The sequence below is a fragment of the Terrapene carolina genome, unplaced genomic scaffold (genome assembly GCF_002925995.2).
Source record: "Terrapene carolina triunguis isolate 2854851 unplaced genomic scaffold, T_m_triunguis-2.0 Scaffold42, whole genome shotgun sequence".
In the NCBI taxonomy this organism is placed as follows: Eukaryota; Metazoa; Chordata; order Testudines; family Emydidae; genus Terrapene; species Terrapene triunguis.
In genome coordinates, this window is record NW_020664393.1 from 14,882,798 (window position 1) to 14,909,200 (window position 26,403).

General features: G+C 42.4%; 1 protein-coding gene across 2 annotated transcripts in view; it reads right to left on the reverse strand.

The window, feature by feature from the left end:
- The window catches only part of KLHL32 (kelch like family member 32), a 142,318-nt gene extending 117,966 nt beyond the window's left edge, over positions 1-24,352 (reverse strand). For both annotated transcript variants that reach the window (XM_029912261.1, XM_026652917.1), the window contains exons 1-2: positions 24,267-24,352; positions 21,375-21,555 (exon numbers count right to left, since the gene is read on the reverse strand). In XM_029912261.1, the coding sequence (XP_029768121.1) occupies positions 21,375-21,555; positions 24,267-24,289 (204 nt within the window). In that variant the 5' untranslated portion in view covers positions 24,290-24,352. The remainder of the gene's footprint in view (positions 1-21,374; positions 21,556-24,266) is intronic.
- Positions 24,353-26,403: the final 2,051 nt, after the last annotated feature.

Below are 26,403 nucleotides of genomic sequence, written 5' to 3' on the forward strand. Positions count from 1 at the left end.
TACTAAATCATCACAAACTAATTAAATTGACTATCAATTTATGCAGCAGTTTGCATCAGCCAAATGTGTGAGCTAATTCTATGTGAGTCAGAGTTCTTTTTTAAGATGATGAATAGAATTATGGCATGTACATTGGCTCAGAGGATTGTTAAAATCAATATAAGATCAAATGGACAGGTTTAAAAAAACCCACACACAAACCTGCATCTAGTCCACTAAATTAGGGTTGTGAAAAAACAAACAATTTTATTTTTATTTTAGAAAAAAAACAACCTATTTACTTTTTAATGGGTTTTAATGGGTTTTTTTCCTGTGAGTTTTCATTTTTTAACTTCTACGTCACTCCAAATTATTTACAAGGACATAACATTTTTGAAAGATTTTTGATATTTAGAATCAAACGTTTTTATTTCAATCCTTGTTTAAAACTTTATTTTAAAATATTAACAGGAAAGTGATGAGATCAGCAAGAAACTGGTTATACTTATTGGGAAGTAATATGGTATTAGAATTGTGTGGAAGCCTGAGGGGAAATAAGTAGAATCATTGGTGATTGGAGAGAGAGGGAATAACCAATGTTTAATGACAGTTGATTATACCTATTAAAGAGAGAGGAGTGGTTGGAACTGTGACCCTTTTAGGGGAGGACTACATTTTCTAGAACATAGAAACTTCTAGAAAGTGGGAAAGGCAACCGATAACATGGTTCTCTCTACAATGCTGACTCACTTATCTTATTTTCCATTTTTAGTGGTGATTTCACTTGGTGGCTGCTTCTCATTCTAACTGTAGTAAATGTGAAAGCTGCTGATCAATACTGCAAACAGGATTGGTGATTAGAAATGATCAAACATCAGTGGATGTATGAATGTATCGGACTCAACATGCCTCAAGTTGAAGGAAGTGTAAAGAAACAAGTGATTGAATGAACTGAAGTAATGGGACAGAACAGAAAATAAAAATACAAATTTTGACTATAGTTCTTAAGCAGCAAGATAAGAATGATTCAGCCTTATCACAAGAACTACTGAAAATGAGTTTCTTTGCATTCTTCAAGATAAAAAAGTGCCAGTGAATGCAATTTTGTCTATTCAAGTAGAAGAGATCAACACTGACTAGTTGGATGGTTCTGCAAGCGAGACATTTTCAACGGCATCATCATCATCAAAATATATGCATGTAAACCACAAGTCCTCTCCATAATTAAGGCACAAAACTGGGATTCAGGAGACCTGCATTCAGTTCCCCACTCTCCCATAGACTCCCTGTGTGACCCTGGGAAAATCAACTAACCTTTGTGCCTCACTTCCCCAGCTGCAAAATGGGGATAATAATCCTCTCTTATTTATTTAGATTATAAACTCTTCATGGCAAGGACTATCTGTTACTATGTGTCCATCTAGTGCTTAGAACAGGGGCTTCTGGTCACTACTGGAATATGACTAGGGTTCCTGGGTGCTATGATAATACTAATAAATAAAAAATAAATCTAGTTTTCTGAATGCTCTCCTGAGACACTTCCTAAGAGTGCAATAACTTCCATAAAGTATTTCACTCCATTGGTGTTAATATGCTTTGAATTAAGGCCAATTCTGTTGTTCTGCTCTCAACCCCACCTATGAGACAATTTAAGTCACTTTAGTCCACTCCCACTCCCTCATCTTTGATGCTGATTGCCACTTCGATCCTGCTGTGACAGATGTCACCGAACCTGCCCTGGATAATCTCCAGTGTTATCCTTGTCTGGAAGGCCAGAAACCTGACACTTACGGTCTTGAAGCGTGTAAGTATTTCGGAACCTTTTCCTCACAATCAGAGTAGACAGAGAGAATGGAAAGTTGGTATAATGTGAATGTGGGTGCTTTCTCCACGTCTTTCACTACAACATACACAAAAAGTGAATATCCAACAGGAAGATATGAACTTAATATGTCAGCCCTGATGCTCAACTTCTCTATTTTCAGAGAAGATAAGTTCTCTGTTGAAAACTGTGTCTGCTATTTTTCCAGCAAAACAATGTCACAGTATACTCTATAACACACATACATCCTGGCCAAAGCAATCTAAGCAGGAAGGTTCTCGGTCTTCGCTGGCACAAGTTAACCAATACATATATATGCCTTCCTGCCACACTTAGCCCTCTCCTCACAGATGAATAACTCCATAGGCAGTACAATTGGACAGTAGCTGGATAACTTGTTTGGCAGACACATGTGTTAGAGATGGTGTAATGCCATTATTTTTACCATGAGAGGTGAGATATCTTTTATTGGACCAACTTCTGTTGATCAGAAAGACAAGCTTTCAATAACATTGCATACTTTTTATCACGTAATTTGCAAAAGTTATCCCAAGAACGTGAGAGATCTTCATAACTGGTTACTATAATCAAACACCACCAAAAATATGTTGGTGCACAAAACAACTGTGCATCTGTTCTGACTTTCTAGCAAGTTAACTGTTACTCACAATTCCCTACCATGCCAAGCTTTTCCTTAATTTAGATTGTAAAATCACATACTGTGGAAAGTAGTTTTTATAACTTTTTTTAGGTGAGCAGAATCAGCACTGTAGATTTTTTAACTATCCTCCACACTTTCACAGTGACTACCTAGACTGGTCTTTTTTATTTAATAAATTTAGTACCTTCATTTTGTAAGTACTATATTTTGTTTATGCTTACTTTCCACAGTACATACATTTATGTCTATGCTCTGGTGTTCCCCTTCAGTTTTATTCCCCTCTCTGTTTTAGGTAGTTCATAGTTTGTATGATCTAACATCCCTCAGCCCGCACTGCTTCCCGCCGCCCCCATTGGCCTGGAGCGGTGAACCGCGGCCAACGGGAGCCGCGATCGGCCGAACCTGCAGACACGGCAGGTAAACAAACCAGCCCGGCCCGCCAGGGTGCTTATCCTGGCGGGCCACGTGCCAAAGGTTGCCGATCCCTGCAATAGTCCAACCAACGCTGAAGAAACCCTGAAAACTTCAGTGCTAGCCAACCACTATCCAGTGTCAAGCTTCCATTCCTGAGCAAGCTCATAAAGAAACTAGCAAATGGCCAAGATCATCTAGCTGAAGCCAACATTCTAAACCCAGCACAGTCTGGATTCAGGCCAGAACACTGAACTGAAACCACTTCAGTGGCACTGATGGGTGATCTGCTCCTGTCAACGGAAACAGGACAGACATCCATTTCCATCCTCCTGGACCTCGACACTGTACTGCTGTCTTGCCTGAAAGCAGTGGCAAGAGTTCAGGGTAAAATGCTCAAATGGCTTTAGTCCTTCCTGGAGGGATGCTCCCATCACTACTCCTCCACCGCTAGATTCCTCACTTTGTGGTGTTCCACAAGGCTAAATTCTTTGTCCAGTCCTTTTAACCATCTACATACAACCACTAGGTGATCTGGTCAGACAAGGTGGACTCAAGTGCCAGCAATATGTGGATGACATATCTTTTACCATATCTGACTACATCACTATCACTAAGATGGCTCAGTGGTTGGCTGAGATTAGCTTATGGATGGAGAAGAGTTAGCTAAAGCTGAACCCAAGCAAGACAGAAGAGATGCAGGTGGACAGAGAAGAGGAGTTTGCAGTCACAGTGAGTCTTCTTTGATTGAAAGTTCATATCCACAATTGGTCAAGAGAGTCTGTGTCCAGAAGTACTCTTCGATTCCTCACTGACGCAGAGCTCATACATTGCAATGGCTGCAAGTAGTGTTTTCTACCATCTTCGGTTAGCTACAAGACTCCATCCCATCCTGGCAGACATTAGCACATTATAACAGTCTTCCACTCCCTATGCTGGCTTCCCACAGAATTTCGCATTAAGTTCAAGGTCTTGGTCCTTATCTTCAAAGCACTCCACCACCTGGTCTGAGGATACCTGAAAGACTGGGTCTGACACCTTCACTCCTCTGGCACAATGAAACTCTCAATAATGAGAATTAAGCTCATCTGTATGGGGGAGAGAACCTTTTCTGGAGATAGTCCAAGACTGTGGAATTAACTCCGCCAAGAACTAAAGACCATCACAAACCTCACTACTTTCCTCTCTGAGTGAAAGACACATTTCTTTAACCTTGCCTTCTCTAATGTAAACACAGAGCAATGCATATATTTATTTAATACATCATTAGAAAAAATTCTACCAAAACAAGACACCGCCCCCACTGTACATGCTTGCCCCTCAGGGGAGAAGATGAGAGAACAAACAATACATGAAAGATGTGTAGTCCTGGTTGCTTAATGTGCTTGGATATTATAGTGATGATCACGGTAAAAGAAACTATAGAGAATAGAATGTTTGGTTTGGAAATTCCATTCCTGTAATTGGCACTCCCTCTCATGCGCGCCCCACTTTCGGGTCAGGTGAAAGCCTGCTTTTCTTTCAATTTTTACAATGGGGTGGCACCCGCCTCTTTCGAGCGCCCCCACAGACAATAGTTTTTTGTAAATTCTTCAGTGACTAAGCCCTCCAGCTGAGTCACATACACTTCCCCGCCCCCTTCCAGGGTATACAGTCTCTAGTTCTTTCTCATGGCCCTTGTATGGGGCCATAGCACCAAAGCTTCCCCCCGGAGGCACTGCCTTTTTTAACAGCCCACTAGGGGGCCATCTCTATACCCTCATTTGGTGTCTTCTTGGCAGCCCACCCTTGGCTCAGTTTTCAACCAAACCAGCAGGGCCCATCACTGTACCCTTGCCTGGTCTGGCTAGGTTCTGGGCTCAGTCCCCTGGGGTCAGCCTGCCTGCACTGACCTGTCCATGGTCCTGCTGCTCTTCCATCCAACCAGGGACCTCATCTTCAGCAGCCTTCCCTGGATTCAGTACTGCCTGCAGTGAGCTGTCCATGGTCCTGCTCCTCTTCCAGCCAGGCACCAGGATCTTCCATTTCAAGCTCCAGGCAGCAACTGACTACTCTGCCTCTGCTGCTTCCTTTTATATGGCCCTTCTGGCCCAGCAGCCCCTCTGATTGGTTGCTTCTCTGCAGCCATTCTAGGCCACCAAAAGGACTTCTCCTCCGCTCTTTTTGGGGGCAGGGTGAGGGAGGGCCACAAGGCCTCCAGCAGGGCCTCTAGCCCACCTTGTCACAGTTCCATTTTCCAATAATAGGTGCCAATCTACAACTGAAATACCCAAAAATATATTTACCATAAGGATTTTATCTTTTTAATTAAAATAGCATCTTGAAATATATTTCAGTATTTAAAATGTATAACTCAGTGAGAAGGACACACATATTGGAACCTCGTGTAGTATAACGGTTAGTAGAGAGCAGAAAATGTAAGAGCACAGGAGATTGCTATAGTTCTTCAAAGTTAGGTTAGCTTTGAGATCACATATAATGAATTGTCCTAACAGTCTAAGTCAATTAGCTTGAGATTAATAATATTTTATCAATATTTGCCTATGCTGAGAAGGAAAGCCCTCAGTTTAGTTCCTCATATTATCTCCTTTTTTCAGCTTTCATTTTACAGCAAATGTTTAACATAAAATGGTTAACAGAAAGACAGTAGATTTGCTATCAACACTTTTCAATAGCATCCTTTAGAAGAGAAAAATGCTGAAATTGTTCTAAAGCTATTCTGTGTTTTGTTGACATTATAGTTTTGTTTCCACAGATGGAGGTGGGTGTTAAAATCTACAATATATTAGGGCCAAGATTTCAAAATGCATTAGTTATTTTGATGGTTCAATTTCTAGGTGCCCAACTTATTCTTTTTATGGTGATAGCACATATGGACCCCAATCATTAGGACTCCATTATGTTAGACACTGTACAAACACAACAACAAAAGACTTCCTGCCCCAAGAAGCCTAAGCTTTTTCAATGGACCTGATTTTCAGAGGACAGGGATCCACACTGTCTAAAAAAACCAGGCCCCTTCACATTATCTCCAACTGGGCATCAAAAAGCATGAATCATATTTGAAAATTTTGGCCTAACCTAGCTTTGTGTTTCCCAATGGATAAGCCCAATGTTCTTCTGACAACATTATCAAGTGGTATTAAAACCAAGCTTGAAAATAAAATAGGAATAATAGCTATATCTGATTGTACTAGCTCTTGAGCACACAGTCTCCTTCATTTATAAGTAGCAGGATCTTAAAACTGTCCTTGTTGGTTTCAAAAGCATGTTGACAAACTGCTATAACACCTTTCATTGGTCTTAGCTCTTTTGGGGACTGACTTTTGAAAACTAAGCACATGCGTCACCTTGAAGACCACAAATATCCTGTCCCAAAGCATATGAAGCACAGTTAAACCTACATTACAGGACCAGGATTGGTCAGACAGGAGCACAGCTAGGATATGCTGGAGGAAAGGAAAGGACTACCACATCCATTATCCTGCATAATCACATTAGACCCTCCATTTAAGTCTGTGTGGAGGGGGTGGGGGAGGGAGGAGGTTCATTAGAATTCTGGTGGGGCAAATTCCACTCAGAGTACTTGTGTCCCATTCACATAATGAAAGTGTGATTTAGACCACTGTGATACACAAGCAAGTAGCTCCATCTGGTGAAAGGGTACCAATTAGGAGCTATGCTAAGCTTGTCTCAGATAGAAGTTACTCTTTGTGTATGGTATAAGAAGCTATACAACAGAACACATCTACAGATATTCAAAATAATTAAGATCCTGGATCTCAGCTCCAATCAAGGTAGCTCAGTCTGGTCCCAGGAGCCATTTAGAATTAATTGTGGGACTGGCCTCTGGAGGGGATTATAGTTCAATATAAACTCTCAAACTTCCAGTAATACTTGATTTCTGATTATTTAGCCCTCATGCATTTTGAAAACCCTCCTCAATTCCTACAGATCTTTGGTCATGTGCTGGCTCTGAGAATAAGATAATTAAAACTCTTTCAGTTCATAGAGGGTAAGTGGAAAGTGAGTAGGTGGAAGGGCCGGAGACATAGATACAGGAAATTGTGGAAATGGCCATGGAGGACTATCTAAACACAAATGGAGGTAAATGTGGCTTTGCTACCTTCACACTGTAAAGTGAATGCATAGGGGCGCAGCTCCCAGCTCAACACACTCATTGTGCCAAACCCCTCCGCAGAGCACCCCAGCGCAGGTCCAATGAGCTTGAGCTCACCTAAACGTACATTTAAGATTTTTCAGGGTGTATGGTAGAGAGGTTTGTGCTATAACACAATCCTGCAGTGTAGCTATACCCATAGAAACTTCCCTAAGGGCACGTCTACACTAGAGATACTACAATCGCCATAGCTATGTCAGCACCATAGCCCATAGCGTAGACACCACCCACACTAAGAGAAAGGTTTTTTTCTGCTGGTATAAGAACACCTCCCCCCCAATGACACTAGCTACATGAACAGAAGCATTCTTCCATTGACATACCTCTACGTTCATCGAAAGTTATGTCAGCATAGCTACGTTGGTCCAGGGTGTGATTTTTTTCCCCACATATGGCCTAGTGTGAACCAAGGCCAACACTCCATGAACTGCTTAAAACCGCCCTAAAAATACTCACTGCAACTGATTATTCGGTACTTCAAGTGTCATGGCTACAATGATATCCTCTTATTTCAAAGGTTAAAATGCTATATACATAGTGGTTCAATTCTTTTAATGTGGTTAAAAATCATTTGTTTTCAAGGGATATTTGATTTTTTTTAAAGTCAGTCTGTACTTCTCTAATAACCTTCATGGATTTTCAAAACTAAGAACCTTTACTTGCTCAAGTCATTTCCCCCATTTTCTCTGCCTATTCAGGGAAAGTTCAATGTGAAAAAGATGAAGAATTTAATCATCTCACTGCATAGCACTACCTTCATCTGCACTACTGTAAAATCCTTTTTTCTGGCATCAAGAGCTTTAAATTTTAGATATTATAATTATTCTGCTACGAAGCCAATTTATAGTGGTGACAAATCCCATTACACATTCAAATCCAAATGTAGTGGCCTATGATAGAATATGTCAATTACCTTCAACTCTTGTAACCTCAGTGTGACAGTGAAATAGTATTTGAGAATCCAAACAGGATGTACTTTTTATAGTCCATAACTACATTGAGCAGTTTTAATCTTAAGATTTGCTAATAGAAGTACCCTTAATTTATATTGTCATATTGGTTCAGCAATAGTTTAATAAATAGGACCAAGTGTGAAATCTGCTCACTGAGCACTTTTCTTTTGTCTTTCATCTCCTTTACCAAGAAACCCTAAAATACTAATTAAAGCCTAACAGCCGAATAAAAAAAACAAATACCCTAGCAAATGTCACGCTTGTGCTAAATTAAAGGTCATCCCAGTTCTCATCATGACAGTAGCAACTGAGCTGCTGTCCTTTTTATGTAATTTCCTCCAGAATAAGTGGCTCTCTAAATAATTTCTTCATTCTTAGTTAGCACACTAAACTTGGCCATGCTCATTTGTCATTTAGCTTTGTTCTTTATAGCCAACATTCAAACTATAGGCCTGATCCAATGCCAATTGAAATCAACAGAAAGACTTACATTGACTTCAGGCCCTCAAAGCCAGATTTTTAAAGGTGATTAGGTGCCTAAAAATGCAGTAAGGCACCTAGTGGGATTATCAAAAGTGCCCAGACACCTCACTCATTCATTTCAGAAATAGCTTTGAAAATCTGGCCATGACTTCAATGGGAGTTGAGCATGCTCAGCACTGCATAAGCATATTGCTGCCTCCTCCCATTCCTTGTTTCCAGATGCTAAATTGATATCAATGGAGCTAAAATATATAATATTTTTCAGTATTACTTTTCCAAGTAAGCAGTTGCTGTAATTGCCACAGATATATTATGAAATGGTGAATATGAAGAGGGGTGGCCTGTTCAATTGCAAATAGGAGAGTAGGTGGTCCACAAAACAATCTGTTTTAAAATGTGGTCCATGCTATGGGAAAGTTTGCAAATGGACTCTGTAAGGATTTTTCCTAAGCACTCTTGTGATTATTAGGCCTAAAAATGTACCCCACTTGTAAGCTCATATGTGAAAAGCATGTGCATGTTCATAAGATATCAATAAAAGATTTTTTTGCCTGCTTGGAAATTAACCATGGTCAAGTTGGTCTCAATAATGAATGTTATGAACAAGTGCAAGAGAACCAGACAGAGAAACGGGATTAGTTCAAACAACAACAAGGACCTGCTGATATGGTTCAAGGACTGTTGAAATCATGATGGTAAAACCAGAAGATTTGATCCATTAATTTCTGGCTTCACAATTGGTGTGGCAGATATTAAGCCTAACTGGTGGACAAAATATTGAGGTGATGAACTATGCAGCCCACCTTTTCCCCAAGACAGAAGGAGCAGACCACACTGAAAGTTTTTCTTCCTCAGAGGAAGGCCCGTAGGGTTTGCTCTTGTTCAAGGAATTTTGTTTTTCCACTTGTGAGTCCTGAAAATCACCATATCATCATGACATCCAACTCTCAGCCCATCAGTGGGGATACCCAGGGCCGGCTCTAGGTTTGCCAGCTCTAGGAATGCTGCCCCTGGAATTGTGCCACCCCAAGCATGTGCTTGGTTTGCTGGTGCCTAGAGCCAGTCCTGGGGATACCTAATTGCCAGCACCACAAAGATCTTGTTCTGCCTGCCTTCCTTTTGGGTCACTTTCTGTTCCTGCTCCTTTCTCCTATCTCTCACTCTCTCAGCTTTTCATCAAATCCTGAAATCAACTGCACTGCATCAGCCCAGAGAGATAAGATGAACACAATTCTGTCCTGTCTAAGGAGAAAGGACCCAACCAGATGATGTCTCTGACCAGTATATGAACCAGAGTCCAAGCAACATGTGTCGTAGTCAGCCTAACACCCAAAGCATCCATTTGTAATTGACCAGCTCTCCAGTGTTCAAAAAACATCAACAAAAGCCATAATTCCTCTATCTTTTCTATCCTCTCTCTCCTCCACCTTGTGTCTGTCTGTCTGTCTGTTAGAAACAGAAGTGAATACTCTTCACATATCTGGACCGAGAGTAAAATTAACCCTTTCCTTTTCATAAAAGAATGGTTGTTAATAAAAGTAAAGGGACTTTGATACTTTGCCTCCAAAAAGATATTTTAAAGTTTCTGATTGAATCTGTTTTGCATAATCACTCCATTTTAGTTTCAATATAAATGCTTGCTTTAATTTCTTCTTTCTTGTGTTCGATCAATAAACTTCCAACTTTAGACTGAATTATTTTGGATGTTTTCAAGGAATCAAGTAAAATAAATGCCTCTGTAGAAAAAAACTCCCAAACCTAAGTATCACCGTTTTAATGTTGAAAGAGTTGATAAATGCCTTTACCTCTTTTGGCCATTGAGATCAATGGAACAGCAATATATAGAAAAGGAAACTTTCACAGAAGGTTTTTAACAACTGTGTCTATTTTTGACGAGATCACAGATTGGATTCACAAGGATGACATTTGTCAAATGTAAAGAATAAAAAGTTAAGTGATTAAAGTAAGGGAAAACACGCAAAGTACAGCTCCCACTCCTCTGTTGGATGCAGAGGGGAGTTCCGCCTCCTTGACTGGTGCACTGAGAACTCCTCCCTGCTCTATGCGCTGGCTCATAACTGCTTTGATGTTTGGATTTTAACAAATGCAGGACATGGATGATTTAGTGCTTCTGGAGCTTGATGTCAAAATGTACAGGATTAACAGTCATATAGGATCAATTCATCCACAGAACAAGTAAAAACTTCCTCCCACAGAACAAGGAAAACCATCAATGCTTCTCAGCCACATTTTAAAAGAGAACTACCATGTCAGGATGCAGACAGAGGGTAGATTCTAAGGTGAGCAGTGTGGTTGCCCCACATGCCAACTTCCAGGGGTCGACAATCTGATTGGTCGTCCATTTGCTCTGCTGATGACTGTTCAGCCATTTATTTTGTGGGGGGGGGGGGGGTTGCACTGGCCAGCAAAAGAGCTAGGGACACTCCTGCACAGAACTTCTTGCATACATGACTAGTTAATTTTCACTTACTTCACTAGATTTTTTTTTTGAAGATGTGAAGCAGAGTGGCAGAGATGGTTGCAGCTACTGTTTTGTTAATAGTGTCTAATTCTTTTCTACTACTGATATGTGTAAGAAGACTGCTCTTGCTTTTTATAGTAATTATAAGGTATTTTACGGATTTTGAAAACTGTTTTATTTCAAATAATCAGGATCACACACATGGTAATTCAGAATTATGTTCAGATGAGTAACACAGTGGAAGAGAGAAAATGTGCCACTGCTAAGATATTGAAGCATTACAGATGCAGATTATGCTAGTCACCTAGCAGCATTCCACCAAGCTGTTTGTAGAGTCAAATGTGGTGGTTTCAACGCTCACAATCAATGTGAAGAGTATATTCTAACCCAATCACCCTTCTTCTAGATGAAGACCTACAGTCTCATTTCAGATAGCAGGAATCAAATCAAATCAAATCCACTGAAATGAAGTAGACATTGTTTTAAGGTTCACTCTGTTGGTGTTCATGAAGTTACTGGGGTGTTCCTTAAAGGAAGAAAATTTCATGTAAAATTTCCATATAGCATAATAAGTAACATGACAGATAAAACATATGCATTCTGTGATGGGCCTCCCTCACCTGGGGGTTGGGTTGCAGGTGTGTGTGTTGTGAGAGGCTGGGAGACTAGGAAATTGAAACAAAGTGTTATTGAGGTGGGTGGAGCGGCATGTCACCAGTTCTAGGGGAGGCAGGTGCTGCTGTTTTAGGGCTCTGATGGCATTAAAGTTTGTTGGATTTTTAGACAATGTGATCTTGTTTCATTCCTTCAGGTACTCTGATGTTATTCAAATACACACACACACACACACACACTCTCTCTCTCTACACATACATACATATGCTCGCACTATTTGCTGTAGCTAGCAAGTGCCACTATACCCAGGGAACTCACTCAAGGTGGTGGAGAGTAGCCACACAGAAGGACAGTTTTAATCTCTGCTAGATGCTCCATAAAAGCTCTACTTGTGGAGATTGCAGTAAGGACCCACTAAATGTGTGCATCCTATGACTGCCTCCACAGCCAATAAAAATACCACTTTGGGGGCTTCCCTGACAGGTTTTGGGCACACAGGAGAAAACAGGTAATGTCATCCACCACAATCTTCCTTCTGACAAATGGCCTTCCCATTGCCAAGTCCCTTCAGTAGCATAGACACTGGAGTGAATCTGAGCCAGTTTCTCTAACATCCTCTGTAACTATTTCATACATACAGTTAGGGTTGGCAACTTTCTAATCGCACAAAACCAAACACCCCTGCCCCACCCCTTTTCCAAGGCCCCACCCCCACTTGCTCCATACCTCCGTCACTCGCTCTACCCCATCCTCACTCACTTTCACTGAGCTGGGGCAGGGGGTAGGAATGCGGGAGGCCAGTGAGGGCTCCGGCTGGGGATGATGGGTTTGTGGTGAAGGAGGGGGCTCTGGGCTGGGGCAGGAATTGGAGTGCAGGGGGGGAGGTGAGGACTCTGGCTGGGTGTGTGGGCTCTGGGCTGGGGCCAGGAATGAGGGGTTTAGGGTGCGGCTCAGGGCTAGGGTAGGGGGTTGTTCAGCAGGGGGTTCAGGGTGCATGGGCCCAGCGGTGCTTACCATGACTGCTAGGAAGTGGCTGCCAGATCCCTGCAGCCCCTAGGTGCATGGGCAGCCAGGGATGCTCTGCACACTGCCCTTGCACCTGCAGGCGCTGCCTCCGCAGCTCCCATTGGTCGCAGTTCCTGGCCAATGGGAGCTGTGGAGCAGGCACTTGGGGTAGGCGCAGCACACAGAGCCTCCCTGGCTGCCCACGTGCCTAGGGGCCACAAGGACCTGGTGGCTGTTTCTGGGAGCCACGCAGAGCTAGGGCAGGCAGGGAGCCTTAGCCACCAGAGTTTCTTTTTGACCGGGTGTTCTAGGGTGAACAGACAGCAAGTGTGAAAAATCAAGAGGGGGGGGGGGTAATAGGAGCCTATATAAAAAAAAGACCCAAAAATCGGGACTGTCCCTATAAAATCGGGACTCTGGTCACCCTAGGGTGTTCCGGTAGAGAACAGGACACCTGGCAACCCTACATACAGCAGAAGTAAGTGGCCCTGAAGAGCAAAGTTCAGCCTTAGCAAGGTACATTGTACATGTAACAAAATACAAATAACCAGCTGTGCTGACTATATGGAAAGATATCAGTTGACAATACTTCTTCCTGCCAGCAATGAAATAGGAGACTCAAAACTCTCTCAGAGAATGGGGTACTTATGAAGCAGCGATGAAAGTTACAGGAGAAAGGAGAAAATCTAGTTCTATTTGGCTCATCTTGAACCAAAAGTATTTAAACTAAGAATTGAAAATGCTCACTATCAAAGATCCAAGTAGTAATGACATTTTAAAATCTGATCTTATTGATTTAGATTGTCCTGATCATCCAGATTACATGAAAGATTTTTGTCATTTTGAGGTAATTCAGTGGTCTGACTATAAACCCATTCAAATGGAAAAGAAGAAGAAAGAGGGTTGTTCAGACTTTGAGAAATTGAAGCATTTTGTTAAAAACACACACACACACACACACACACTCACTCCCCTTAGGTTATAAAATCGGCTGCTAACAATCCAAATGTGTGCTAGTAAAGTCATACTTTTTAGTAGCAATGCTCCATATCTGAACCCTGGAGAAAAGAAGAATCTCTCAGTGGAAATCACGTAGCTCGTTAGTACAATTACAATGCAGCTATACATCCATTGACTAACCCAACTTTCCAGAGACTGCTCAAGACAATCTAATCGGCCACCTTAGGCAAAACTACAGTCTGCCACCACCCCTCTTCTATTCCTTTAGTAGTCTGTGGGAAACCCCCAAGTGCCCCCCCACTGCTGCCATCCCCACCCCCCGAACCTCCTGCAGCCGTGTTAGACGATGATGGGGCAGACCCCGGCCTGGGGCTACCAAGGCCTCTGGGCCCTGGTGACAGACCCTGCGAACACTCAGGCACCAGCAGGAGGGCAGCTCCCAGCTCCAAGGGCCCCAGTTAGGAGGCAGCAGCTAGCTCCCAGCCATTATTTCCCTACCCCACACAAGGCTGCCCAGGCTGAAGGTGCAGATCTCCCTCACACAGGAGGCAGCTTGCTCCTTCCCACTGGACAGAGTGGGGGTCACCACACTTTGGTCCCCCACACCTGACTCCCCCTGCTCAGCCCCACACCTTGCATTGCCAGTCCTCCACCTGGCCCCAAGCAACCCTTGCACCTTTCTGAATGAGGTCCTTGCTGTCCAGCTTGCAGCCTGTGTCACAGTTCAGGGCACATGTATTTCCCCTCAGTGGTCCAGCCAGGGACACCAACTCTCAGGCTTCCAGCTCCCGAGTTGTTACCTCTCATGGGTGGAAACCTGCATCTCATTCCCTTCTGACTGGGGTGTTTCTAGACTGCACAGTTCCCTGCCTCCACTGTGTTATTCTCAACAGGCACAGGCTTCCCAAGCATACCTGCTTGCTTTCGTTTCAGAGACTGTTAATGGTCTGACTGCCCACAGTTACAGATACTGCACAGCTCTTTTTATGCTAGCCTATTTTATTCTTAAGATAAAAGCACTACAGTGAAAACAAATTAAATACAATGAAAGAATCTACATGTGTACAAATAAGTTTGTCAGAGACCCCCCCCCCACTTTACTCTGATAAGAGTTCTGATTGGCTATTAGTCCTTCCAACTTTTCCCTAAAGATTAGGGGCCCACCTTGGACCAGAAGTCCTGTCCATTTGGTGGATCAGAAAAGAGGCCATGAGCCAGTTTAAAACCAGGCTATTTTCTTTCTTTGTCTGTTGGCCCCTGGCGACTCCAGTTTGAACCAGTATATTCAAATCTCTTTAGGGGGTGGTGTTTCTCTGAAACTGTTCCAACCTGCATGAGTTTGCCTAACCACCCCCTGCTGTTCTCCTATTTACGTTTTCCATGAACATACATTCACAATCCCTTAACAACACAAACAATTGCATTTTTAATACAATGGACCCCAATGTTATTAAACCTAGTTCAATAAGGTTTAATTTAATTCATTAAAGCTTATTCAGGACATTGTCAGTCTGTCACAGTCAGGCCCCTCTCTCCCTGATCAATTTCAGAGGCCTGCTGCAAACAATGGAGGGGCTACAGCTGTCCAAAAAAAGATTGCAAGAACCTTCTATAAAGCAAAGTATAAGCAACGCCTATATTTCGGTTGCCTACAAGGTACTCCTATAATTAAGGCTGGGTTATTGAAGGGATCTATCAGATCGGTCATTCTAAAAGCAATATTAAAAATCAGTCCATAGACAAAAATCATTGGAAAATTTGATCACAGTGAAGAAACATAATCAAGGTAAAAAAGTAGAGTCACTTATGTGAAAAAGAAGCAATTCTCAGCTATTGATTGTGGTATTTCAATTCACAAGGACTAAGTTTACTAGCAGATATTGGTATGCTAAAGTTATTTTTAAGAAAGGCACCCCTTATCTTATTCTCTCCTGCAGGAAAACACTTACAGGATTACACATTTTCAGCACTGGAGCCATCTAAAGTTCATGCAGATAAAAGAGAAAGTATGCACCCCATTTTCAAGATACTGTACTACCCCTTTTATAAAATTCAAAAACAAGCAAAAGAAAAACTTCAAGAGTCTATGTAAATGAGAAGTACCCAATGGGCTTTTATTGTGAGTTTCATGGTATTTGTCGTTCTTCTTCGAGCCCCAGCTCCTGGAGTCCTGTGATTACATGAGAATCTCACTTTTTTAAAGCAATGAAAGCTAAGTTTCTAGCCCTCATGGTTGAAGAGAAAACCTGTAAACATGACCCAATGAAGCCTAAAGGCTCAGAAGCCAAAATGTAAACACTTTAAATAAAATCATGATTTTAAGCCGATCTCATGATTTTTTTATTTGGGGGGACAGTTAGAGGGAAGCTGATTCATTATGTTTGGATGGTTAGGTTTGGCTATGCTGCATTTATTCCCTTCCTCACTTACTATCACCCCATGCAACGTCAATCTTCTCACCCCACAATTTCCTAACAAAGTTTGTGTCTACTAATAGCAGCTATTGTTTGGTTGATTTTCAGCAAAGAAGTGGTACATTTTTTCAGCAGATATTTACAGTGTGGACAACGTGTCCCACTAAATTATAACAAATTTTGAGGCAGATCAAATTACTAAATGCTGCATTAAATCACTCCCACCGTATTTTTCAATAGAAATGATGTATGCAGCTTTTAATAATTTGAACCATCTTAAAATTGTTATTTTTTTCATAGTGTAGCAAGACAAAAATTTGCAATGACAAATCACCAAACACCAAGTAACCCAACTGGAAACAGGGTGAGTCACAGTGCCCCAATCTCAAGGTCAATCAATCAGTAAGCAAGACAGGAGCTGTTCTAGTCACACTGCTAAAGAACACAGGGCAGGCAGGCAGGCAGCAGCCCACTCTTCATGAGAGTTGCCAGGCATTAGAGGGGGGTGGGGAATGAGAGAAGAGAGTGTGCTGGGTGGGAGGGGAAGCCATGTGACTACCACACAACTCTTGCAAAGGGCGGGAGAGTAACAAATGACTGAGAAAGAAAGGAAGCCCCAATCTTAAGTCCCCAGACACCTAAGTGGAAGTGGGGATCAACAGGAGCCCCATTCTCCATCCCCTAGACTTCTTCATAAGGCTGTGGAGCAATGGGAGCTGCATGGAAGTGGGAGGCAGCATGTCCTCATCTTTTCTTCCTGGATCCCTTTAAAGTATCTGGGGAGTACTTAGCAGCAGTGGGTGCATGCATCCTACCCTAGGCCCTTTCAGCTGGGACAGGAGGCAACAAGATTACCCCTCTTATCACCTCCCCCTTGCAAGACTGTGGGCACCAGACAGCAGGCAAGAGAAAATACCTCCATAACCTCAAGCCACTCAGAAGGAGAGTAATAAAAATCAGGCTAGGAAGAGAAAGAGCTCTACAGCCATTCCATGGGACCAGGAGAGGCTATGGCAAAAGATCTGGCTATAAGAGGAAAGAGACAGCACCTATTCCCTCTGAAAAACCAGAGGAGGCAACCACACTGGGGCAGGGAAAGACTGAATTGTCAGCAGCAGAATCAGACTGCAGGAGGAAAAGTGCCCCTCTCCTCATTCCAGTCACTCCTTGAAATCAGACACAGGTGCCCCAACAATCTACCCTCCTAGGGTTGCCAGGTGTCTGGTTCTCAACTGGAACACCTGGTCAAAAAGGGACCCTGGCGGCTCTGGTTAGCCCTGCTGAATGTGCCATTAAGAGTCCAATTGGCAGTGCAGGCAGGCTCCCAACCCAGCTCTGCATAGCTCCCGGGAAGTGGCTGGCATATCCAGCTCCTAGGCGAAAGGGCAGCCAGGGGGGCTCTGCGCACTGTTCCCGCCCACAGGTGCTACCCCGAGCGCCAGCTTCGTAAGCTCCCAGGCATGGAGCCACCTGGCTACCCCTCCTCCTAGGAGCCGGATATACCGGCCACTTCTTGGGAGTCACCTGAGTCAGCACCACCTGGAGCCCACACCTTCCCTTGCACTCCAACCGCCTGCCCCAACCCTGAGCCTCCTCCCGCACACCCAGCTCCCTGCCCCAGCCCTAAGCTCCCCAAACCCATCATCCCCAGTCCCACCCTAGAGCCCACACCCCCAGCCGGAGCTCTCATCTCCTCCTGCACCCCAATCCTCTGCCTCAGTGAAAGTGAGCGAGGGTGGGGGAGAGCGAGCGACAGAGTGAGGGGGGATAGAGTGAGCAGGGGGCGGGGCTTCAGGGAAGGAGAGGGGGGCGAGGTGTTGGGTTTTCTGCAATTTGAAAGTTGGCAACCCTATCAAGCCCCTCTATACGCCAGGAAGAAGAGGAGAAACAGGTGTCCTGGCTGTATATGGCCAAGAGGCAACATAGTAGGATCAGCAACTCACACTTAAGAATAGTACATATATCTGGCAGAAGTGTTCTCTCCTGTTAAGTGTGGAGGGTCCCCTCTGATAGCAATAAGGGAGAGAAATTGGGAAAATGTACTCAAAAACTGGAAGTTAAATTGATTTAGTAGTCATTACAGTGAAAGTAACTGGTTTGAAGTTGACAGCATTCCTTATATGTATATAGCAAGCTAAACCTCAAATTTAACAAAAAAGTTATCCAGTTCCAGGGGAGGACGAAGATCCTGTTTAGACAATTAAGGATACAGAATAGCTCACAATACGTGGGTGTTAAAAACATATAATTACATTAATGGAATGAAAAGGTCACTATAAAGGCATTTAAGGCTACAACTACTATAGCTAAAAATTTAACTGTATTTTGTTACTGAAAACAGACTTTTAAAGCAATTACTCCTTTAGTCTCAGAATAGTGTCAAGGTGACTCACTATTTAATGAGATTTCAAAATAAACCTATAGATACAGTTTAGAATCTCTCTCTCTCTCTCTCTCACACACACACACACACACACACACACACACACACACACACAAGCACAAGGTGGGATTGGTAACAATGCCTATAATTAAGCTTGCACACTTCCAATAAAAAGACCTGTTTTTCAATTGCTTTGAATTTCACCCAACTTTCATAATTTGGGCTGAAATTTTCTATGCTGGGTGTCTATGTCAAGCTGAAATTTTTTGGAATGTTTCAGCGAAAATTATTCAGCTGTTTCTGAGAACAAGGGACGGGGAAGATGTGTTATTGTGCCATGTTAAAAAATTCTAGTGACTTTTTCTGTGAAAAGCTCTAGTACCCCAATGCTTTGGAGCATGGGCTTTAAATTTGGCAGAGGGGTCATCCCCGTAAAAATCCACCCAATGTGGCGAAGTTTTAAGCCTTTGGGCGGGGGGAGGAAGCACAGTTCACACATGCTCAGTAGTGGCTTACTAGAACTTCACAGCTAAATTCCCAGAAGATTCCAGCCACAGTGGGCATGCTGCAGCCTGGGGCCTAGCAGGATTTTTCCTGCAACTGAGGGCTGCTGCAGAACATGCTGGGGGTGACCACCTGAACTGTGAGCAGGGAGCCTGTCTCAACTGCGCTCTGAATGAACCCCCAGCTACGCAAATGGAGCGCGGAAGAGGAAGCTGCTTGGTTTGAATGAAGAGTGGAGAAGAGCTGGACTTGCAGCAGGCTTAGGGGGAGTAAACAGGGGATATGGACCCTGTGGGGGTTGGGGGAGATTAGGACTGCAGTCTGGCAGTGGGTGAGGAGATTGTGAATCTGTGTGGCAAGGAAAGGGCGATCTGACAAGCAACTGGAGGAGAACAAACTGGCTGGGCAAAGAGACTGGGTAAAAGAGCCAGAGAAGGAGGGGATGCAGATATTGCACGTGGAGCATAAGAAGGGAGATTGGGAGCCAGTGTGTATGAGGAACATGAATGGGGTGTCTAGCAACAGGGAAAAGGAGAGAGATCATGTGAGGAGCTGTGAAGAGAGGACTAGGAATGGTGACAAGACTGGGTCAGGGAGTTTGAAGGGATGAAACTAGCACTTTCTGGGCAAGGAGACTGGGACTAGCTAGGTGAGAAGAATAGGGCTGGGACAAGGAGCCAGGGGAAGGAAAGAGACAGGGACAGGCTGGAGAGGCAGGGCCGAAGTGATCTAAACAAGGCAGAAGTGGTCCAGTAGTGTAAACTCCCCTCCAAAGGCTGGAAGGGAACTTCAAGATTTCCCAAGTCTCAGCATGCCACTGCTGTCAGCAAATATATGATAAATCCTCTGGTAAAGTGTCACATCCCCCTTTAGTGATGGTCCACGTAGAAGATGACAACCTACTATTGCTATTATTTACTCTTTTAGCGCACGTGGCATAGGTCTTTGCTGTAGATCTAAAGGTTCAAACTTTCATGATGATCCATGTGGGCATCAACATGCTCATTAATGATCTGGAAAAGGGAATGAACAGTGAAGTGGCCAAGTTTGCAGATGACACAAAATTATTCAAGATATTAAAGTCCAAAGCAGACTGCAAGGAGTTTTTAAGGGATCTCACAAAACTGGATGAGACCAGGCAACAAAATGACAGATGAAATTCAACATTGCTAAGTGCAAAGTAATGCACATTGGAAAAAATACTAACTCAGGGATCGGCAACCTTTGGCACGCGGCCTGCCAGGGTAAGCCCCCTGGTTTGTTTACCTGCCGTGTCCGCAGGTTTCGCAGCTCCCAGGCCAATGGAGACTGCGAGAAGCGGCACGGGATGAGGGATGTGCTGGGTGCCCTTCCCGCAGCTCCCATTGGCCTGGGATGGCGGACCGCAGCCAGTGGGAGCCGCGATCGGCCAAACTAGCCTGGCCCACCAGGAGGCTTACTCTGGTGGGCTGCATGCCAAAGGTCGCCAATCCCTGTACTAACTATACATATACAGTGATGGGTTCTAAATTAGCTGTTACCATACAAAGAAGATCTTGGAGTCACCATGGATAGTTCTATGAAAATGTCTCCTTAATGCACAACAGTAGTAAAAAAAGGTTAACAGAATGTTAGGAATTATTAGCAAAGTGATAGAAAATAAGACAAAATATCATAATGCCACTATATAAAAGTATGAATGGTGTGGAAAGAGTGAACAGAGGGCTGTTATCCACAATTGCCCAAAATACCAAAAAAGGGGTCACCCAATGAAATTAATAGGCAGCAGTTTAATACAGACAAGAGGAAGTACTTTTTCACACAACTCACAACTAACCTGTGGAACTCACTGACATGGGAAATTATTATGGCCAAAAGTATAACTGGCCTCAAAAAAGAATTAGATAAATTCATGGAAGATAGCATCTTGGCTAATAGACACTGATGGACCTCAGACATGCAACCCCATGCTCAGGGCAACCCTAAACCTCTGACTACCAGAACCCAGGAATGGAAGACAGGAGTGGATCACTCTATAATTGCCCTGTTCTCTACACTCCTTCATGAAGCTCTGCTATGGGCCACTGTCGGAGACAGGATCCTGGGCAACATGGGCCATACTGACCCAGTATGGTAGCTCTTATGTTCTAATATGATGCCACATAATGGAATTCCCACTTTTTCAGTTTGCTTTTTTTTAAAACTAGGAAATTACACAGACACAAACCCCTATACGTCTGTTAAAAGAACATTCTTAAAAAGTCCAGTCTCCATATTAAAGACAAAAACTAAATTATACTCTTAATTAGAAAAAATTGCAAATAATATTCACACTTACAAAAATTATGGATATTTTAATAGCGTGATATGCAATTAAAGTGCAGTATGTGCATTTCAAAAAACATAAAAATCTCATCCTTTTCAAAGACTCAGTTTTAAATTATAACTTGCTCAGCATGGAACCTGCAACCATTTTTTTCTTGAAGTTACATCATATTTCTTAGTGATTTTATAAGGGAAGGAAAATGCGGCGTTAAACTTACTCGGAAATAATCACTGCATGCTGCAAGTACTGCCTTATGTGCATGGAATTTCTGGTCTTCTGCAATGAGGGTGATGTCACACAGTATGCCATCACTTCTTTGTTGGTTCAGGGCTGCCAAGACAGCATCATTATGTGAACTGGACTGGCAAAGCCTCTGACCTGTCAGCATTTCTTGAATACTGCAAATGAAGGAAACAAAGATTCTATCAACAAATATAAGACACATCTCTGAGGCTCAGTAATTAATGCTGATCAACATTTCTGGTTTAAAAAAAAAATAAAGCAGCATGTGCCCAGACAGAGACACGCTTGTATGTGGTATGTTTAGCACAGGAAACGTTTCACATAATTTAGTCTTATTTAGGATAGAAAATGTGTTAGATTTACAACAACTCAAGGGCCCCGATTCTTTTCTCCTTTACTCCACTGTTGGGTTCAGTGTTCTGATTTATACAAGTGTTAAGTAAGAGGAGTACAAAGGTTTAGGGCTTTATCATCTTCTCACAGGGTAACAGAAAAACAACCAAAGTGGCCTAAATTAATATATTAGTAGAAAGTAATATTGAACATTCATGTAACTAAGTCTACAAATGGTCTGGCTCACGTATTATCACCAACAACAGTTTCTACTACTAGTACTTCATAAAGAATTCTGCTGATTCTGTGCAAGCCAGAAGAGATTCCATCTAATTTTTCCATAGCTATGCTGGTTTAGCTGAACTAATGGAGGTAAAAAATAGTTCCGATTAGTTAAAATTGTAACTTAAAAAAGCAGACATGACTCACAAGCAGCAGATCTGTGATACCAGAAGGTTCAATTTTTTTTTTTTTGTTACTATTACTTTTCAGATAATACCCACAATTTAAGGTGTCAAAGCAACAGAACATAGTATTCCTTATTCCTTGGTAATATTGTAAAAGTGGTTTCAACCAATAATTAGTCATTTGATATCAACTTTTGCTACATTTTCACTTTAAAATATGAGCATATTTTAAAATAAATAAGTAGGGACTAGATGGCTGAGAAATTAATAATAGACTAGAGACTTTCACCTTTAGGTTGCTTCTTTAAACCCAACTCAGAATGGCTGTAACTTAAAGTTGTCAGATGGCTACTTGGTGGTTTGTGTTAAGGGCTCAGGTGACTCTTACGTGGTACTAAGGACCAATACAGGTGCTTTTGCAAAAAGCATCTCCTCTAAATCCCTGGTGTTTGGACAAAGCCATGGAGCGGATAGTCCCTGAGCTTCCCTGCCTAAATCTGCCTGATCCAAGTCTCCTCCACTCCAGGAAACAGAAAGGACAACCTCATCATATGTATATAAAAAAATAATAAATACATGGAATGGAGAAAGAAAAAAAATCCACATACAACTGGCCAGATACTCTGCTGGGCTAAATCATGTGAATTATATATGAATTTATACCAGCTGAGGGGCTAATCCTTTATTCAGTTTCACACCAAAGAAAGAAGTGCAAAATAATTTCTGACTATTCTGCTTGTGGAATCCTATTCATATACAATAAAGTACAGTTGTCAGGAAAGACAATCCTGTAAAAGCGATTTCTTGCTGTTTTACATTTATTTCCTTTCTGTAACTCCATAGCAAATTCACTAAGTCAAGTCAAGATTTATTATTTTAAGCAGTCAGTGCTGTAAGTTCAACTTGATAACTGAAAAAAAATAAATCCAACTGTGTTTTTTCAGGTTCATTCTTCAGCAGCAACAATAAGGAACCCAGAACCAAAGCGAAACCAGCAATTCTGTTACTGATGCTTGAGGAACAATAGAAGACAGTTCAGTCATGTGCATCCTCCCTTCCCATTTCTAACAGGAACAAAACACTGATTTTGTCCATAAACTCAGCAGAATTAGAATCAGAGGGAGCAAATATTTGTAATGCACAATGTCAACTTTTAGTAATTTTTCTGATTACAACCACATACATACAAACATAGTTGCATGGTATGTACATCGTCGACAGTTTCAACTGAAAGTTATAAACATGAGAGCATTGATTCACAGGCACACTGTGCCATTTTGTACCATTCTGCGAGTGCAAAGTGGCCATAAGCATAGTAGAGCTAGGCAGTTCATTATCCCACATGTGTGAGGGAATCTTCCGGTGTTGGGGTCATGGCAGAGGAAAAGGATGTATCGTGGGATACCATTGCCAAGTTGGTCCCAGTGAGATGTAGGCAGTGGGTATAAAATAGAGCAGCCTTCAGGGAACCAGGCTGGTGTTAGGTCCTGCAGAAATTCCATAGCATGAATATATTTTGTATAGCACCTTCTGTGCAAACATTCCCAAAATGAATTCAATAATAGTTATTGTCTTAAGTAAAGTAGCCAGTAAGAATAAACAAGAGAGAAACAGATTGAGGCATCAGATGGATAAGCAAAAATAGAAATGAGAACTTCGGAAGGGAAGGAAGAAGAAGTGTATGAATAAGAATGCATTGCAGCCTTCTTATAGATGGCCATTGGGAAAGTGCCCCAATCACAGCAAACAATTGCCAGCCACCATTATGGCTGCACCAGTGCAAAACCCCATTGATTCCAGGGTTTTCTTTGTCTACACTTTGTGCATGCACTGGCATTGCAAATGCCCACAGGCAAATTCCAAATTCCTAAGGACATAAGGAACAAGAAACAACAGGGAATTGAAGAGGATTGTGGGGTTCAAGTAAATTACTACTGTCTCATGCATGCTTCATGTTGTTCGCAATAATGGCAACAGCAACACTTAAAGCAATCTCTTCCAGGTTATAATTTGGAGATCCAGGTGTTAAATGAATGCTTTTGTTAATGCATCATATGCTGACTAATGTTTCAGTAAACACCATGCTAAATGACAATGACATCCTGCACTGTTTTAAAGTACCATACCTGAGGCACCTCTCAGATGGCATCCTTCACGTTTGTTCTTCAGAATCTCAATACTTAAAATCTTGTGGAGGAGGAAGAAAACATTACAGCTAAAAAAAGACAGAGAGAAGATATATTAAAATTTGAAGCAAAGGCAACCTTAACCTTAAAGGACAAAACTTTTAGGAGGCCAAACTCAAATGCAACATTTTTTGTCCATCCTTGTCACAAAACATTATTGGCTAGATTGACCCTGGCCTAGAGATAACTTCCTCCCCTCTTTTCTTCCCCAGCACTTCCCACATAAGCCCAAGTGACAACTGCAGTCACTGAAGTCACAGGCATGCACCTTCCCTGACACTAGGGAGGCATATTACCCAAACAAGGTGGGGAGGCAATGCAGACCCTCAATACTAGCCTGCAGGGTTGGCTGGCAGGCAGGGCCACTTAGAATGGTGCAATGTGCATACTCTCCCTGCCCACTAGACAGCTATGGATGGATTACACATCCACAGACACAATCCATCCTAAAGATCCTCCCAAGGTTAGTGGGGCTCTTCACTACCCTCTATTCAGAGCGCTATCTGTATTACTTTCCACCACCACCCACCAGTGTGTAACTGCAAATTAGTTTATGATTGTAAAAGCTCACTGATTAACTCACTCTACCATAGCAAAACACTGAAGTATTGGCTGTCAAAGCAAAAAAAAAAAAAAAAAAACAAAAACCACTTATCACCAATATAAACCTGTATGGAAATAAACCAAACAAATGTGATGAGATCAGAATGTTGTTGACCTATAGACTACAACTAATCTTCATCCTGCTCTTCAATTTATATCCTCAGAATCATAGACATGTAGATTTGGAAGGAACAAGAGGCAGGATTGAGTCAACCTAAATCATCCTTGACAGGTGTTTGTCTAACCTGTTCTTAAAACCCTCCAATGATGGGGATTCCACAACCTGTGCAGAATTTTTAATTTCTTGGTGCAGAATTCTCCCAGCAGTAAACAGTTCATCAAGACATAATATTTTTTTTCCTTTTCTATCACTGTTAATTACCCAGGCACGTTTGTGTGTGTGCACGTGGGTAAAATCAGCTCTCTCTGATATTAGACCTTCCTCCTGCTGCCTGATTTATTCACTGATGCCACAATCTGGTGCTTGTGTTATCACATGCTTCCATGGCAATAGATTTTGATACAACCAGCATTTATCTGTGACATTACCAAAGAAATTAAGCAAGAGAACACAGAAGAAAGCGGTTTGCTTATGTTCACTTTGGGCCTAATTCTGCCCCCTAACCATTGCTTGATTTGTGCCAAGGCTTGCCAGGGCTGAACCACAGCACCTCCAGGTTTGGCAGTTCATAGCCCTAGTACCTCCGGGTTTGCCGCATTAGTTATGAAAGTAAAAAAATTGGCTGAGCCCCAGCACCTAATTTCTTGAGGCCCGGCACTTCTTTCATTGCAAATTAAGCACTGTCCCTAACTCACATTGAATATTATAGCTCCTGTTCACCCATGTTATGATTTCTTCATTATACATTATCTAAGGGACAGATTCTGCCTGGACCTTACATATGTATATAGAGGGGGCAGGGAAGACAAAAGAAGTCTTCTCCCTTCTTCCTCCCACCTTGCATGTGCTGTCAGAGGCCCAAACAGAATTGCAGTTCCTATCCCCTTGTGAGGCACAGTGGCATAAAGAGGGTAGGGACCTCTCTGCCTCCTCCCATACCTCCCCAATGCACTAGGCCTACACTGGACTGGTGCAGCAAAGCAGAGTAAGCCACAACTCACAAAGAGGTCAAATAGCATACATGCTCCCCATAGGCAATGCAGCACCACATCACCCCTTAAGATGAGCAGTGCCCTAAAGGCAACACTTTATTCCAAACTACAGGTCATCCTGGAACATTTTAAAACAAATGTAACCTAATTTAGCCCTAAGAGTGTAATGAACTGAACTGTATACTTGCCTGTGAAATTAGTCTCACATTCAAGTATATTTATATTAAATTTTAAAAAGCCCTACATTCAAAGAATGTTAAGTTCACAAAAATCAAATACTCAGAATTAGGAAATGCCAGAATAACGTTGCCTGAGAAACCTTGCTTCAAAACCCTTATGCTCATGTATGATGATACAGTCT